This window comes from Rhamphochromis sp. 'chilingali' (genome assembly GCF_963969265.1).
Source record: "Rhamphochromis sp. 'chilingali' genome assembly, chromosome: 3".
Classification (NCBI taxonomy): Eukaryota; Metazoa; Chordata; class Actinopteri; order Cichliformes; family Cichlidae; genus Rhamphochromis; species Rhamphochromis sp. 'chilingali'.
The window spans coordinates 2,601,845-2,619,394 of record NC_137931.1 but is presented as its reverse complement, the minus strand read 5'-3'; the positions used below and the strand labels follow the sequence as shown (position 1 = coordinate 2,619,394).

At 40.5% G+C, this 17,550-nt stretch overlaps 1 protein-coding gene across 4 annotated transcripts in view; it reads left to right on the top strand.

Annotated features, from left to right (window-relative positions):
- Positions 1-17,550, top strand: part of dmd (dystrophin) — a 308,778-nt gene that overhangs the window by 88,927 nt on the left and 202,301 nt on the right. For all 4 annotated transcript variants that reach the window (XM_080877233.1, XM_080877231.1, XM_080877230.1 and 1 more), the window contains exons 3-8: positions 6,725-6,817; positions 8,203-8,283; positions 9,955-10,047; positions 12,058-12,159; positions 13,634-13,704; positions 17,002-17,120. In XM_080877233.1, coding sequence (XP_080733359.1) covers positions 6,725-6,817; positions 8,203-8,283; positions 9,955-10,047; positions 12,058-12,159; positions 13,634-13,704; positions 17,002-17,120 — 559 coding nt within the window. The remainder of the gene's footprint in view (positions 1-6,724; positions 6,818-8,202; positions 8,284-9,954; positions 10,048-12,057; positions 12,160-13,633; positions 13,705-17,001; positions 17,121-17,550) is intronic.

Below are 17,550 nucleotides of genomic sequence, written 5' to 3'. Positions count from 1 at the left end.
AAGATGGGTGGTGACCATGGTGGCCATTTAGAAGTCGGCCATCTTGGATACAACTGTTTTTCCAATAGGAAGAGGGCCATGTGACACATCAAACTTATTGGTAATATCACAAGAACAACAATGGTGTGCTTGGTTTCAACGTAACTTTATTCTTTCATGAGTTATTTACAAGTTTCTGACCACTTATAAAATGTGTGCAATGTGCTGCCCATTGTGTTGGATTGTCAATGCAACCCTCTTCTCCCACTCTTCACACACTGATAGCAACACCACAGGAGAAATGCCAGCACAGGCATCCAGTATCCGTAGTTTCAGGTGCTGCACATCTCGTATCTTCACACCAGAGACAATTGCCTTCAGATGACCCCAAAGATAAAAGTCCAAGGGGGTCAGATCGGGAGACCATTCAACTGGCCCACGACGACCAATCCACTTTCCAGGAAACTATTCATGTAGGAATGCTTGGACCTGCACCCATAATGTGGTGGTGCACCATCTTGCTGGAAAAACTCAGGGAACGTGCCAGCTTCAGTGCACAAAGAGGGAAACACATCATCATGTAGCCATTTCAAATATCCAGTGGCCTTGAGGTTTCCATTGATGAAGAATGGACCCACTATCGTTGTACCCCATATACCACACCAAACCATCACTTTTGTTGGTCCAACAGTCTTGGAGGGATCCATCCAATGTGGGTTAGTGTCAGACCAATAGCGGTGGTTTTGTTTGTTAACTTCACCATCACATAAAAGTTTGCCTCATCACTGAACAAAATCTTCTGCGGGAACTGATTTTTGTTTTGCCCATTCTGCAAATTCTGTGCGCCGATCTGGGTCATCCTCGCTGAGATGCTGCAGCAGCTGGAGTTCGTAAGGGTGCCATTTGTGAGTAGCTAATATCCGCCGAAGGGATGTTGGACTAATGCCACTCTCCAGTGACATGCGGCGAGTGCTACGCTGTGGGCTCTTGCTGAATGAAGCTAGGACAGCCACTGATGTTTCTTCATTAGTGACAGTTTTCTTGCGTCCACATTTTGGCAAATCCAACACTGAACCAGTTTCACGAAACTTAGCAAGCAGTTTGCTGACTAGCATGGGAGATGGGTGGTCTCGTAGGGTGTCTTGCATTGAAATCTGCTGCAATGACCCGGTTACTGCGTTCACCAGATATCAACACAATTTCGATCCGCTCCTCACGTGTTAACCTCTTCGACATGTCAATGGCTGTGAACAAAGAGAAACTTGTAAATAACTCATGAAAGAATAAAGTTACGTTGAAACCAAGCACACCATTGTTTTTCTTGTGACATTACCAATAAGTTTGATGTGTCACATGGCCCTCTTCCTATTGAAAAAACAGAAGTTGTATCCAAGATGGCCTACTTCTAAATGGCCACCATGGTCACCACCCATCTTGAGGAGTTTGCCCCCTCACATATACTAATGTGCCACAAACAGGACTTTAATATCACCAATCATTCCCATGTTATTACGGTGTATCCATATAAATGGCCCACCCCGTATATAATAGTTGTAAAAAAAACAATGGACCCCCATTTGTTCTGCACAATTGTGAAAAGTTTATAAAACAGTCCATTTATTCCAGTAAGGACCAGAGGTTAGGGTACTACGCTTGACCCAAAACCTGGTTCAAACCCTCTTCTCCATCCAAATTTGTCTTTCTGCCTATATTCTTTTATTCTACCTGGTGCAATTGTATGTTCCAGTAAAATTACATTATTGATCAATGGGCAGGGCTAAAGACTTTATATTTTCTAGCTTTCAGTATTAAAACAACACCTGTAAAAAAAAAAAAAAAAAAGAAAAAAAAAAAGTGATTTCCCCTCTAGAATTAGTAAAGTGTTTTGAATCTAATGTTGTGGATCATAGTTACATACAACACAAAGTTATAAGGAGTGAATACCTTTTCTAATGTGTTTCCCACATTTGTTCCTAGTATCTGTGGTAGTACCATCCAGTGAACAAGAGAAACTTCCTGATGTCAGATGTTAAATTTTACATGTCCAAAAATAATGTGCGGGGAGAGGGAATTCTTTCCTATGTTTACATTTGTTTTACTATTTAAAACTAGGTCTTTGGCGGTGAAAGAAGGGTCGGTGAATTGAGGTGCAGCAGAGTGCAGGCTGAGCAGGTGAAACAGAAGGGAGTAAAGGAGCACAAGGACTGTAGCTTGGAAGGCAGTAAAGGGTGGGTAAGCAGGAAGGTGTTTGGTCACAAAGTTGTTAGAGTTTGGTGAAAGGTGAAGAAGAAGTAGAGACACATGGGAACACAGCTATAGCAAATTAGACATAATGAGACTAGGGGAAGCAAAACTGAATGCAATGCACACGAGACAAGGACTCTCAAAATAAGACAGGAAACATGCAACCCAGATTCAAGACACACAAACTAGATGCTGGAAGAAAATACAAACACATGAGACACAGACAAGACAAAGAACTAAATTATAATCACATATAAATCCAGACACAAATCAAGAATCCATTTCTCAAAACACGATACAATAAAGACTAAAAAGTCCAAAAAACAGAGAACACTGGGAAACACACCCAGGGAAGTGTGATGAATGTGTCACTCTGCTTGCTCATCAGCTGATGAGCAAGCAGAGTGACACTCGAGGGACAGTCTGAGGAGGGAGCCATACGGTTAGTGTAGTAACGGTGACAAATAACTAAGCAGACTAGAAAGTTGGTCTCAAAGTGTGTGAGCTATTGTGAAACAACTGTTACATCATCGGTTATAGACATGTACAAGCATGTAAAAACGTCGGTGTCTAAAATCTAGTAAATACGCAGATGAGTAATTTTTAGTATCAATTTCTAATAATAATTAGTTTTTTACATTAGCAAGCCCAATGATGGTCGGAGATGGTCTGATACCGAGAGCAGCAATATAAAAAGACAGGAACCTGGAAATGTGTCCGTGGAAGTAAATGTTTGTAATGAAATGTATTTTAAGATGTGGAAAATCTTTCCCTGAGAACTAGAAATGCAGGCGCAGAAGTGTGTGTAGGGCAGTAATAGAATTAAATGTGAGTCACATGAAACATAAGCTACTGATAACTAACTAACTACACAATAAAACATAAAAGTAGTGCTTCTATCTTTGTCAAGTGTAATCTGGAATGGATTTTAAGTGAGTGTAGTAAATAAGCACAAAGGTACTGAAGGTGGCTTGTGTTTTATGCCATTAAAACACAGTAACAGTGCTGTGTTTTTGAGGACAGAGATGAACTAACAGTCATCTGTAGTTCTGACACTGGGGCACACTGAGCACGAACACACTGCTTTTTGGACTGAATGTGTCAAATACCCAAGCTAAAACTAATGTCACGGCTAGTTAGCTAACAGTTACCCATGACCAAAATCTATGGCAGCATGGCCCAGGGTGCCAGGTTCACTTTAACATGGGCCCCATCGTGACTGTCTAAACCTTTTCTTAGGGCATGATTGGTTATATTAGATCCTGTGTGAACCTGTGCGGTTTGTTTGAGATAATTACAGCACAAGTCTCAGGGGAAAAAAAGTCACACAAATCGTTAACAAATAGTTCACCTGTTATTTTTTTAGGCTTTCACACTTTAATTTAATTAACAGTAGAAATAGTTTCGTCAGTTTCTGGCTGCAGAGCGTGAGTAAGTGGTTAGAGTAACAATGATTCAAACAATTAATGCAACAAACACAATTTCTAATAAAAAAATGATGAAGGCCTGTTTGATTTTCTTATTAAAAGATAAGTGCATGAATTACAACACACTCTGTCTCTGTTGATATCAACCTGTGCAGTTCAGCCAGCGGTCGTTCTTTCTCTCACTCTCACTCACATGTGTAAAAGCAGCGGCTTGCTGCCACGTGACTGGCTGATTAGAGATTAGCTGCTGAACTGCTTTTGTTACACCCTTGACACCTCCTGTGCTTCTCTAAGTTTGCTCTCTGGAAGTCCTTTTCTGCTGATTTGTAATTACACCGTGTCCCCTGTGCTGTGCAAAGAGCAAACATCAGCTCAGGTATCATTGTGCAATTTTTCAGTATGAAGCTACACAGTTCACACTCTGTTCACTATTATAACACACTAGCACCACGATTCAATAATTTTTTTTCAATTCAATTTTATTTACACAGCGCCAAGTCACAACTACAGTCGCCTCAAGGCGCTTTATATTGTAAGGTAGACCCTACAATGATTCATATAGAGAAAAACCCAACAACCATATGACCCCCTATGAGCAAGCTCTTTGGCGACGGTGGGGAGGAAAAACTCCCTTTTAACAGGAAGAAACCTCCGGCAGAACCAGACGATCATCCCTTTATTGTAGAAAGTAAAGATGTAGCTTCCTGCTATCATTGCTTTTGAGATACTTCTAAGATTTTTGTCTTTTTTCTTTTTTTTAATAAAGAATAGGGACATGAAATGCCACTCTAAAATAAATGGTTATGTACAAATGTTGCATTGCTAAATAGGGAAACTGTCACGGTCCTGTGTTGGTAACCCAGTGTTTTGACTTTTATATTATTATTGATCTTGATTTCTCATGGTTTTTGACTGCTTGTGTTTTGGTTTCTGTTTTGTATTTCTAGCTCTCCAGTTCTTCTTGGTTTGTGATTTCTTAGGTTTTGGTCCTGTGCCCCTCGTGTTTAGTGTAGGTTTAGTTCTGTCTTCTTGTTCCCCAGTCATTTGTGTCTCATGCCACTCCTGTCCCTGTACTCAGTGTTCCCTCTGTTCAGTATCAGCTCCGTGCCTCTGTGGCTGTCGTGTGTTTCCTGTTTTACTTTGAAAGTCTGTGTCCTATGTCAATGTGCTCTTTTTTGCTTCCTCCCGGTTTTGTCTCATCTGATTAGCGTCAGCTGTGTTCCCTGCCTGTCTGCCATTTCCTCATTTCTTCATGTATATATGTGTCTGCATTTTCTCCTGTGAGTCTTCCCCAGTGTTTCGTCTGCGTTTTCGTGTCTCCGGTTCCTCGTTCCCGGTTCTAAGGTTTTTGTCACATTTTCCCATGTTTCCGGTGTTCTTTAGTTTAGCTGCTCCCAGTTTAGGTTTTGTTAGTTCCCTTTCTGATTCCTTTTGTGTTTTGGTACAGCGGCCAATAAAGGCTCATTCTTCGGTTGAAACCTTCTCATTCATTTGTTTGTCTGTACTTGGGTCCTCATTCTCATCCACTCCACGCCGTCTGCTTCGCCAGACGTGACAGTACAGTGTACATTATATATACTTTACAAGTTCAGGATCACATTTTTGGCCATGATTGTGTCACTTTCTGCATCTTCACCTCAACTGTTTCCTTTCTATTTTAAATGTTTGCCAAGTGGCACTTGCCATATGTAAGAAGGGATACTGTTCTCCCACATAGATGATCTGCCCCAAGAAATGCAGAGAGATACAGTGATATATGATACAGTATGTTTGAGATGTGCCAGTTCATTCTGTAACACAGAAATTTGAAGTTTGTGTTGTGCTCGGACAGCATCTGATTTGTTTTGTGCCCATTGAATGTCCTGTGCCAGCGTCTTCAGAGGAGTCTGTGGTTAGTGCTTCACACTTTAGGTTGACTCTGTGCAGAGGGTCATTAATGACACAGTTACAGTTATGACTGTGTTGCGCTCAAGAGATGAATGTGGTACTGTGAATAAATGTAACCCTAGCAACTGACGCATATTAATGTGTGCCGAAATTGGCTCAGTAAACTGACATTTAGGAAAGAGGCTCATGTAAGTACTCTCTGGAATAATGGAAATAAATAAACCTCTATCTCTTATTAGGTCAACATCATGACAATTGTCCATTAGCATTTACTTCTAAAGAGCAGAGTTTTGTTAGCATTAGTGTCCACCATTTTCAGGTCCTCCTTTTGACCAAACATGAAAAGAGTAAATCATTACTTGCCTAGTAGCAGCTAGTATGTAGAATAAACACAAATGAAGTGGTTATATACTTATGCCCTCTGAGCAAGTAGGTCTATGGAGGGCCAAAAGTGACAAAATGAAATAATTAAATATGCTATTTTGTCACTCCTGGTCCTCCAGGGAATAATTTAATGGTTTGCACACTGTTTGCACACTATTGCATTTAGTGGTGCATGATTTTTTTAGAACACATGCTCCTCATCAGACAAATACGCAAAGGATTAGGGCCACTTTGGGGGGGGGGGCTCGTCTTTTTTTTCTTTTCCAGAATTCTCAGAAAAATGTCAGAATTCTGACTTTTTTCTGATATTAATCTCAGAAATCTGTAATCTCAGGCAACTGCAACGGACAAATAAAGGCTCATTCATTCATTCAGAATTCTGACTTTTTTCTCAGAAATATAATCTTTAGAAGTTATCAATGTAATGATTCTTTTTTGAAATAATGTATAAAGTAGGAAAATACTACTGGGAATGTACATAGTTTGAAAATGTAAGTTGTTATTCTTGCTGTGACACGCCTAGACCACACATTGTTGAAGGGCAGGTGAATGTTTTATTTTTGTTTCCAGCTCTAATTCACGCTTGTAGCTTTTCAGATGTCCTCTCTCCAGTCCCAGCACGCTCCTAAAAACATGAAAAAACATGAAAGGCATAATTAGTCAATACATCCCACCTGCCCTGCCAGCCACCGTGGCACTGCCCCCAAACCCACAGCACACCACACTCCTCTGCAGGGGAGCTGGAGACCACACTCTGCCACAAATCCACATTCTTATTTTCATTTGATGTATTTGTGCTTTAGACAGGGAAGCCACCTGTGGAGGACCTGTTCTCAGACCTGTGTGATGGGCGACGCCTGCTAGAGCTGCTGGAGGGACTAACAGGACATGAGCTGGTATGAACATATACACATATAGTGTGCTTGCATTGTGACGATGTACTGGCTCTTTTCAACACTCTACATTGTACAGTGCTGTTTTTTGAATAGCTGTATTAGTACATGTCAAGGATAGAACTGGGACACAAATGCAAGAGTAGAAAAATACAGTCAGAAGTGAAGCATTGTAGCAGTTTGATGCCTGGGCTTTTATTGGAAATGTCAGTTATGTAAGCATCCACTGTATAAACATCCATCACTGTAACACTGCACATATAACTAAACTAAGAAACGACATAATATGTCCATTTTAAGTTCAGTTTTTAAAACCTGACAGTGTACACAACTATGGACACCATTAAAGCTTTATAAATGAGTCAGTGGGCCAGTTAAAATTTCAATGTGGTGATCATGTTCAGGATTATGACTTATTGGGAACAGGTCATTCAAACCACACAGCACCATATCAGGATTCAAGGAGCTTTATTGTCATTCGCATCGCATGTTTACATGAAGTGGAACGAAATGATGTACACACGGCCCCGGACGAAAAGAAACAGAATTTTTAAAAAGTAATAAATAAATAGTTGTTTAAAAAAAACAAAAGACCAAAACAGAATAACATATTAAATATAAGATATAAATAACATATTAAATTCTAACCTTGTTGTGGCTAGAGTCACTTACTGTTCACTGTTAGCTGCACAATGTTCTTCTTGCCATATGATAGCAGGTGCTATTCATTCAGTGAGAATAAAACCATAGACAGCTAGATAGTGTTTAGCTTAACTTCAATCATTGAAACCGTATAATCATCTATCTCAGTATAAAGAGAAAGCAAGACACATAATATGAAATGAATATGAAATCTCAAATCACCTAGAAGTTGTCACCTTGGAATCCTGAAAACATCTAGCTTTTTAAAATGTGATTCACATCGAGGAAGAATATATATTAGAAGATGAAGGGCGACTGGATGATAACCCAACAAATATCAAAACCAGTGCAATCAAATTAGTATCTAAACATAACCAAATAATAGGTAAAATCCACGTGTAGATGACGTTGGAGAGCACTCTGCCCATTATTTCTGTTTGGCACAAACTTGTTGCCGAGCCACTGATCCCACTGTAGACGGTGCAGGAGAGCGCCTAATCCCGACTGTAGTTTTGATTTTAATATCTACTGAAAAAGGACCATTTATTACTCCTAACACTGAAAACATGTATTTTTCCCACTCTGCTCATCAGTGATTCTTGCAGCTTCTCAGAAGGTGTAACCATTTGAAATTTTCATCACCCGTTTTAGAAACAATCATTCTGTGTGTGTGTGTGTGTGTGTGTGTGTGTGTGTGTGTGTGTGTGTGTGTGTGTGTGTGTGTGTGCGCACGCACATACACATAGGTGAAGTTGGAAAGGGGATTCACGCGCGTTCACTCGCTAAACAATGTCAACCGAGCTCTGCAGATCTTACAGAAGAACAATGTGAGTATGCACTGCTATAAAGATGTAAATGTACATAATTATATTGGTTTTCTTGCGTCAATTACATTAAATAAATCTAACTTTACAATCAGCAGACTGAAATCAATGAAACTGCTGAGTGTTATATGGATTAATACTGCTACTGTTTAAGAGTGAGCTCTTTTTAAATATTGTATTATGACTGTGTGACTGTTAACGGATTGAAATCTATCACCTGTAAGGTCTCCCCGCTCAAGATGACACATATACAGATCCATCTTATGTTAGCCAGTGTAAATGATTCAGAGAAGGCATGGGAGAGAGCGCCGTGGTCAAATAAAACCAAAATTTTGGCATCAACTGCCATGTTTGGAAGAGGAGAAATGCTGGGTATGACACAAATACCAGCATCCTTACAATCAAACATGCAGGTGGAGTCATCTGCTAAGGGTACAGGACAACGGTTTAAAAAAAAGCAGCAGATTAAGGTCATGGAGCGGCCTAGCCCGTCTTTACACCTTAATCCAATCTGCAATCTGTTATAGGAGTTGGAGCTCCGAGTTGTCAAGTGGCAGCCAATAAACCTAAAGGATTTAGAGCGTTTTTGTAAAGAGGAGTGGGCCAAGTGACCTACGAGGAACATCTTACTGCTGTGCTTGCCAACAAATGTTTCTCCACCAAGTACTATTTTGCTTCACTCAATAACATAGGCAATGTGTTTTTTCTGGACATTTTTAAAAAATAGTTATTTCCCCATCTTCAGTTACCTTATTAATGTATAGAAAGAATATGTGATAATATATAATAATTTTTCTATTTTATTAAAGGATGATACAAATAAAGATGAAAGTCAGCACTTTTAATAGTGATTAACATATAGGAAACAGCACGGCAGTGTGGTGGTTGGCATTGTGGTTGCCATTGTGGCCTTGCAGCAAGAAGTTCCTGAGTTCAACCCCACCATCTGGCCGTGGCCTTCCTGTGCGGTGTTTGCATGCATTCTGTGCGGGTACTCCGGCTTCCTCCAAAGACATGCATTTAGTGCGTTTAGGTCAGTTGGTGCCTGTTGCCCATAGGTGTGAATGTGAGTGGCAATGGTTGTCTGTCTCTCTGTGTTAGCCATGCGACAGGCTGCTGACCTGTACAGGGTGTAGACCGCCTCTTGCCTTAGGCTCTAGCCACCCCGATTAGGATAAGCAGAAGAGGATGGATGGACACACAACAATTTTGCAGATCCACAGATTTACTCCAGCTCTCATCTTTTTGTTGTTGAAAATCACTATGAAGAAACAAAACATAAAAGGAAAAAGAAAGGAAAAAATTCCAGCGTAATAATGGCTGGATCACACAAAACTGACACACAACAGATCCTTTTTATTAGTTTTGCATGGCAACTAGTAGTTTACTCGTATCCATCTGTAATCAGATAACCAAGAGTCATCCCTCCCTGTTGTAATAGTGCAATGTCTGTGCCATCTGTGATGTCTGATCATAACCACACTACTATGTGTAATTAATGCCCACATTTAAATACTAGGACTGATTTTGTTACGTGCAAGTTTAAGTTCACAAGAAAACATGGCTTCATTTTAAAGAGTCACCACCACAATGGAGGTGAGAGTAGGTAAGACGACCTTCCTAAAATTGTGGAAATCATTTGTGATTTGTGTGCTTCCCGCATCCCATCTCCAGGTGGAATTAGTGAATATTGGGGCAGCGGACATTGTCGATGGGAATCACAAACTCATTCTTGGGCTCATCTGGAGCATCATTCTCCACTGGCAGGTATGTGTTAGTGTATGCTCGTACGTGTACATCCTCCCCTGGATTTGTCAACATTTGAAGACACTATTACATTGATACTTTAAAGCTGCCTCCATTTAGTTTAACTTTACTTTTTGTTGCCTTTTGTTGTCTGAGGTTGCTTCTTATTGGTCTAAGTGTTCTTTTTTTTCTTTTCACCTTGACCTTGATGATGAGTTTTCATACTGAACTGCTCTGAGGAAAAGAATTTGATGCAACAAAACAGAGCTGTGCAGGCTCCCTGAACTCTCAGTTGTATGTATATATACATTTTCTGTGGAAAGGCAAGGAATTCAGACAGGCCTTTTGGAAGCAAAAAATCACGTTTTATTTATGTGGATCTTTTTCTGGTGTGTCTTTCTGGATCTGATTGTCAGTAATATTTTTCTGTGTAACTTACTGCCTTCAAAGTTAACACAATTAACACAACTTCCTTGTAACACCTCTAGTTGTTTTTGATGTGCAAGTAATGCATACACACTTGCTGTCAGACACCCATAGTTCAGGGTGTCTGACAGCAAGGCATCAGTAATGCTGTGGATGGTAAACAAAAATGGATAAAGGGTCTTTTGAGTGGCAAATTCAGCTTTAAAGCTCTGCTAGAGGGTTCCCTTGACAAGAACAAAGTTATTAGTATTTACTGTGAATTGTAATAACACCATAGTACTAGTCGAGTCTCAACACACCAGCTACTAGTGGACCGACCTGGGGATGCCACAGGCAAATGGGAACCATTGAAAGTTGCAACCACCAAGTACCTGCAGAGGGTCAGGCAAGTCCTGAGGAGTCAGCTGAACAGTAAGAACAAGATCCTGGCTATCAACACGTACGCCCTGCCTGTGATCAGGTACCCTGCTGGAATGATAAGCTGGCCAAAGGAGGAGATAGAAGCCACTGTCATTGAGACAAGGAAGCTCCTGAGCATGCATGGGGGGTTTCACCACAAGTCAGCACCCTGAGGCTGTACGCTAAGCGGAAGGAGGATGGCCCCAACTGACCGAGTGAATACCTTAGGCAGCAGAAACCCAAGAAAGAGGTGTAAGAGAAGGAACCATCATGGAAGGACAGGGCCCTGCACGGTATGTACCACCGGCAGATAGAGGAGGGGGCTGATATCCAGAAATCCTACCAGTGGCTGGACAAAGCTGGACTGAAAGACAGCACAGAGGCACTAATCATGGCAGCACAAGAACAAGCTCTGAGCACAAGATCCATAGAGGCTGGGGTCTATCACACCAGGCAAGACCCCAGGTGCAGGCTGTGTAAAGATGCCCCAGAGACAATCCAGCACATAACAGCAGGGTGCAAGATGCTAGCAGGCAAGGCATACATGGAACGCCATAACCAAGTGGCCGGCATAGTGTACAGGAACATCTGTGCCGAGTATAACCTGGAAGTCCCGAGGTCAAAATGGGAGATGCCCCCAAGGGTGGTGGAGAATGACCGAGCTAAGATCCTGTGGGACTTCCAGATACAGACGGACAAAATGGTGGTGGCTAACCAACCGGACATAGTGGTGGTAGACAAACAGAAGAAGACGGCCGTAGTGATCGATGTAGCGGTTCCGAATGACAGCAATATCAGGAAGAAGGAACACGAGAAGCTGGAGAAATACCAAGGGCTCAGAGAAGAGCTCGAGAGGATGTGGAGGGTGAAGGTAACGGTGGTCCCCGTGGTAATCGGAGCACTAGGTGCGGTGACTCCCAAGCTAGGCGAGTGGCTCCAGCAGATCCCGGGAACAACATCGGAGATCTCTGTCCAGAAGAGCGCAGTCCTGGGAACAGCTAAGATACTGCGCAGGACCCTCAAGCCTATTAACTGAATAATGTTAGTCCAGTCACATTGTTGTTAGCCTAGTGACTTAGGAAAAACCCCACCAATGTCCAAAATATCCAGGAAAGGTAGTGGTGAGGGTTATAGGGTAGGGTGCTAAAGGTTTATGCATCTTAACTAAGTTTTTGTACCAGCCTTGTTTTGTATTCCTGTGTGCAGGTTAAGGATGTGATGAAGGATGTGATGGAGGGCCTACAGCAGACTAACAGTGAGAAGATTCTGCTGAGTTGGGTTCGTCAGAATACACGCCAGTATCCTCAGGTATGTTCCTTTACTCAGTCTTAACCTCAGGCTGACACACTGGATCATGTTCGAATAGCTGTCTCCCATAGTTACTACACTTACCACCCTGTAACTGAGTGCTCAAGTACGTGTAAGTAATGGCAGTCTCCACTTTCAAATTTATTTATTTTCATAGAGTATGAAAGAAAGGTCTTTAGTACTCTGGGGGGCTGGGGATGGCCCGGGTCTCCTGGGTCTGCCTCTGGCCCCCGGAGGACCGTTATTGTGTCAACTCACCCTCATTATGAAGTCCGTCTGTGGACAAAGACAGATACACAGACACTCACACAGAACACAACGAAATTTATTTATTTTTTGTTTATGTTATTGATGGTTTTCCTTACAGTTGTAGCAGTTGCCAGCCGATTGCGCTTTCCAATCCTGCTCTGTCCTATAACATTTCCTCCTTTTTCCCCCTTTGTTTTTTCTTTCTGTCCCTTTTTTCTCTTTCCATGTATGTCAGCTTTGACATTCTTAAATTGCACGTGTAGTGTGAGTAATAATAGAAATAATAATAAGACAAATTAGTAAATAAACAGATTAAAAAGAATAACAACAGAAATAATATAGAGAATTTATAAAGGTGGTCTTGGAAAAGCAAGTATGTTAGGCACAACAGTGCATTCAGAGCATAATTGTCAATGCGAAGCTGCCAGACAGGCTATTAGACATGTTCTAAGGGTTGTTGGAGGCTCTGAGCCAAGGAATAATCAATAAATTCTTTGAGGGCAAAATCATAATCAGTATAACCCTAACCTCTAGCCCTAACCCTATAATATCACAATGTTACATTTTCGTTTGGTTAAATATTTGGCAACAGAATTTGGCAAGTTTGATCAAAACAATAATTGTAATTGGTATTCATTAAAAATGTTATACAGATCAAGTGTTTGCTTGATTCAGATTTGGGATATATGTCATCATATTGCTTTTATGACTATGTGTGAAACTTAAAAAGAGACTTGACATATAAAAATACTCTTAACAGTATCAGTAGGACATATTTGCACCGTAGAATATTTTCGTATATTTACAGTTTTATACCATGTGGTTAATAATTCTCTAATTTATGTTTCTGTCACTTGACTTGTTTTGTTTTGTGTAAGGCCTGAAGCTTAACTAAGACCAATCACAACAGAACATAATCACTGCAAACATGTGAGCATGCGTGCCTCGTTATACGAAGTGCTTGACAGGAATAGCCACTGTCACTAAGATGACTTCTTAGTATGTTTTTTTTTAGCTATATATTCAGTTTTAAACCCTTTTTGCCCCCGTAGACAATCATTTCATGTATTAAATTTTTGATCCATTCACTGAAATTGAGAGCGAAAAGATGTCTTTAATCTATCTCTGGAAATGTAAACAGTATTTGGATGACAGTATTCCCACTCTTAAATGTCAAACTGCTTTCTCAGGTTGGTTCTTGAATATCCATTATCTCTGTCCTCAGGTCAATGTGGTTAACTTCTCCAGTAGCTGGAATGATGGACTGGCTTTCAATGCCCTCATCCATAGCCACAGGTATGTGTGTGTGTGTGTGTGTGTGTGTGTGTGTGTGTGTGTGTGTGTGTGTGTGTGTGTGTGTGTGTGTGTGTGTTCAGATGAAGATTTAACACAGGAGAAGTGGATAGACAGACTTTCAAAGGAATAGTAGAGCAAATATAGTCATTGCACTAAAGAGATGTAGTGTATTTTAGACATGGAAGATGCTAATGCTGTCCTGAGAAAAAGGTTCAAAAATGATTGTATATGAAAAGATGCAGCCAGCCAAGTAAAAAGACTAACATCCCAATGCTGCCACTGCTGAAGCAGTTATTCTTTTTCCAGAATTAAATGGGCGGAGCAAGTCCTTCCTGGACCCACATTCCTGAATCTAAACTCTGGTCTCTAATGTAATGTGTATGTGTTAGGCCCTATAGGGAAATTGCTCCTCTGCATTTAACCCATTCACCCAGTGAAGCAGTGGGCAGCCACCAATGCAGCGCCCAGGGATGGTACCTTGCTCCGGGGTACCTCAGGGTAACCGTTCAGTGGAGTCGAACCCCCGACCTTCCGATCATGGGGCCACCACTCTACCTACTGAGCTATCCCTGCCCTCTAGTGATTTGCATTTCTTACCCAACTATCTGCCTCTGAGTTTGATGCCAAACTTAAAATGAACCTATAAATGTGATAGTTTTTTCATTGAGAGAAAGAAAAATAACATTACTTAGAATCTAAACCAGGTGTATTCAATTCAAATTCAGGGCGATCCCATTGAAGAACATGTCCTCAAACAGAGTTTTGGCGTATCATAAAGTTCCGCGTGCATTATAATTTAATGCAGTATATTTTGAAGTAACCTAGCAGTTGCATCAGCATCTATATGTAGTAAACAACTGATTTTATTTTACTTTATTCACAGTATTTCAACAATGTTGTTTATTCATTTTCATAATGACCTTGAGGCTGCTCTAATAATAAAGTGAACCTCACTGTTTCGTAGTTTGAATTTCCCCCTTTCGTCTTTTTTCTTTTCTGCATTTCACATGTAAACCATCCGAGCTCTAACCCGACTCTTCTCTCTGTTCCCCTTCACACTTCAGCGTCTCTTTCCCAGCGTTTTCTGTTTTCACAAGTACATGATTTGATGTCAAGTGGGATAAGGCTGACAAAGCACAGGACTGGCCTAACCAGGAAGCTGATAATGGCTTAATCATGACAAAGAGACAAACCTCAGCGCTTTACATCGATGTTACATCCTTCGTGCTGCAACGCCCACTCATTAGGATCAGCCAGAAATCTGTCCCTTTCTACTTTACATTCCTGTGCTATTTTACTGAAGTAATACATCCAACTGTACAGTTTCCTGAAACAATAGCATGTGTCATCATATTGTGATATTACATTTTGGCTCTTCTGCACCTTCTGCTCAAAGTTGTTATGCTGTAAAATAAAGTCTTAGTCCTGATGTAAGAGTGAGGACTAAGAATGGGTTTTTAAATTTTATTTTTGATCAAAGTTGATTGTTAGTTTTTATACTTACAAGATCCAGCTAAGTTCAAATAGGAGAAATTAAAAATGTAAATAACAGACAAGAGTTTGGGAGGCTCATCTGTAATCAGTGAAAGGGCTCAGTTTTAGTAAGCATGTCAGCATCTAACAACTGTTTCTTTAAAAAGTGGATTCAGTTCAACTGGGCAAGTGTGTTCTGTTGGAGAAACTTTCCATCACTCACCCATGAGACTGAATACTGAAATCACTTAAATGACTGATAAAACATTTGTGTCATGGACCATCATCTCCAGAGGAACTGAACATTTATCCATACCTGGGAATCATCCATGCATTAAGACATTGTTTGTAGTTTTTTTTTTAAGTTAGCATTTCTTTTGCCTCATTTTTAACTTTAGGAAGCAACATTTTTCAGAAGAAAAACACAGTAAACTATCTGAAAATCATCAGACTAGTTGGTTAGTCTAATTTCTTTTTCCATGGTTAGTGGAGTAAGAAATGAGTTGCTAGGAACTCATTCATAAGCTCAAGAATAAACTAGCGGCACTCAGCGGTACCCTCAGCCTTGTACTACGGGGTGGCTGTAGCTCAGAACGTAGAGCGGGTCAGCTACTAATTGGAAAGTTGGTAGTTGTCTAGTCTGCATGCAAAGCATCCTTGGGCCAGATACTAACCCCAAGTTATTCTTCAATTCATCCATCAAATTATGAATGTGTGTGAATGTTAGATAGAAAGCAGGTATGTAGAAAAAAATATACGAGGTCTTGAATAACCCGATCTTATCTTAAAGACCTCATAGTACAGTATCACTCCAATAGAGCACTTCACCCTCAGGATATTGTGAGACATGGTGTCAAACGCCGCACTAAGATCCCGAAGGATGAGGATGGATAGAAGACCAGAATCAGCTGCCATCAGAAGGTCATTGGTAATCCTTAGCAGAGCAGTTTCTGTGCTATGATTGGGGCGGAAACCAGATTGAAATTGTTCATAGAGTAAGAATAACGAGTACTATAACCAACTTACCACCTCAAATTGTTATTTTTTATTCTATTCTAACTAAATTTCTGTTTACTGCAGCCCACCTGCAGTAAAGACACCACCTGCACCTTCACAGCCTACACTTCGGCAATCACTGCAACAGAGTGTGCATTGCTGCCCAATCAGAAAACTAGCTGATAGATGTATCCTGGTGTAGATTAATAACAGGGAGACGTGTATCTGATAAAGTTATTGCTATTAATATGATGCAGATGAGAAGCTGATTAAGTTTAATCAAGGTAGTCAGCATAAATTATCATTAAATTACAGAAAGGACCCTGCAGTGCATTTGGTTCACATTTTCTTTTCATCATTACTCATATACACTATTGATATTAGTGTACATGAGTAGGACTAAGCTTTTACAGGAAAGAATGTGATAGTTCTAACATGAATGAATGATTGAGTTTAAATTAAATAAGTAAATCTTACAAGAACACAGAGTGGGAAACAAAAAGCATCACCATGAACATAATGGCACAGTGGAGGAGTTTTCACTCAGAATTTTCTAACATGCTATTTTGCATTATAAAAGTCTGTTTTTATTGTTCGCTGTGGGGGAAAATGTGGTGAATGAGAGTGTGAATCTCATTAAAATATTACTCCACAGCAAATAAACTTCCAGGACTCAAAAATAAACCCAGCTGCATAAGCTGTAGGATATTTGTTTCCTATTAACACGTTACTAATTTCCTTAAAGCACTACAAAATACTGAGGAATGCAAGGGTTTTTATTGATAAAAGGTGTGTATGATACCTACCAATTTTCTTTCATCTTGCCAGGCCTGAACTTTTTGATTGGAGCTCTGTGGAGAAGAAGACCTCGGCAGTCGACCGACTGGAACATGCCTTCAGTAAGGCAGAGCAACACCTGGGGATAGAGAGGCTACTGGACCCTGAGGGTAACTACATGCTCACCTATTACCTTACTGTCAAGGGAAACTTTGTTGACAGGTTTTGCACAATAATACGAGGAATGCCTCCTAACAAATACTTTCATCACAAAATGTGTTATCATCTGTGGCATCCATCATTGCCCAATTTACGCCGTCTTGAAACCAGTTTAAACTTTCTGGATACATGCTCAATCGTCCAGGTGAGAAAACCCCAAAATGTTGATTTTGTTGATCTAGACATAGCATTTTCAGTGGGAGAAACATTTTATCACTCTTCAGTCTGAAGAAGTCACCAAATGATACTGTCCCTCCTTGACTGTCTAAAGAGATTCTCCATACTGTAGGGCCTTCTGTTCACATGCAGTCGTTCAACCTCTGCTTAAAAACATCTCTGGATCACAGTTCTCACTAGCTACAGGCCTATCTAAGCTAAGCT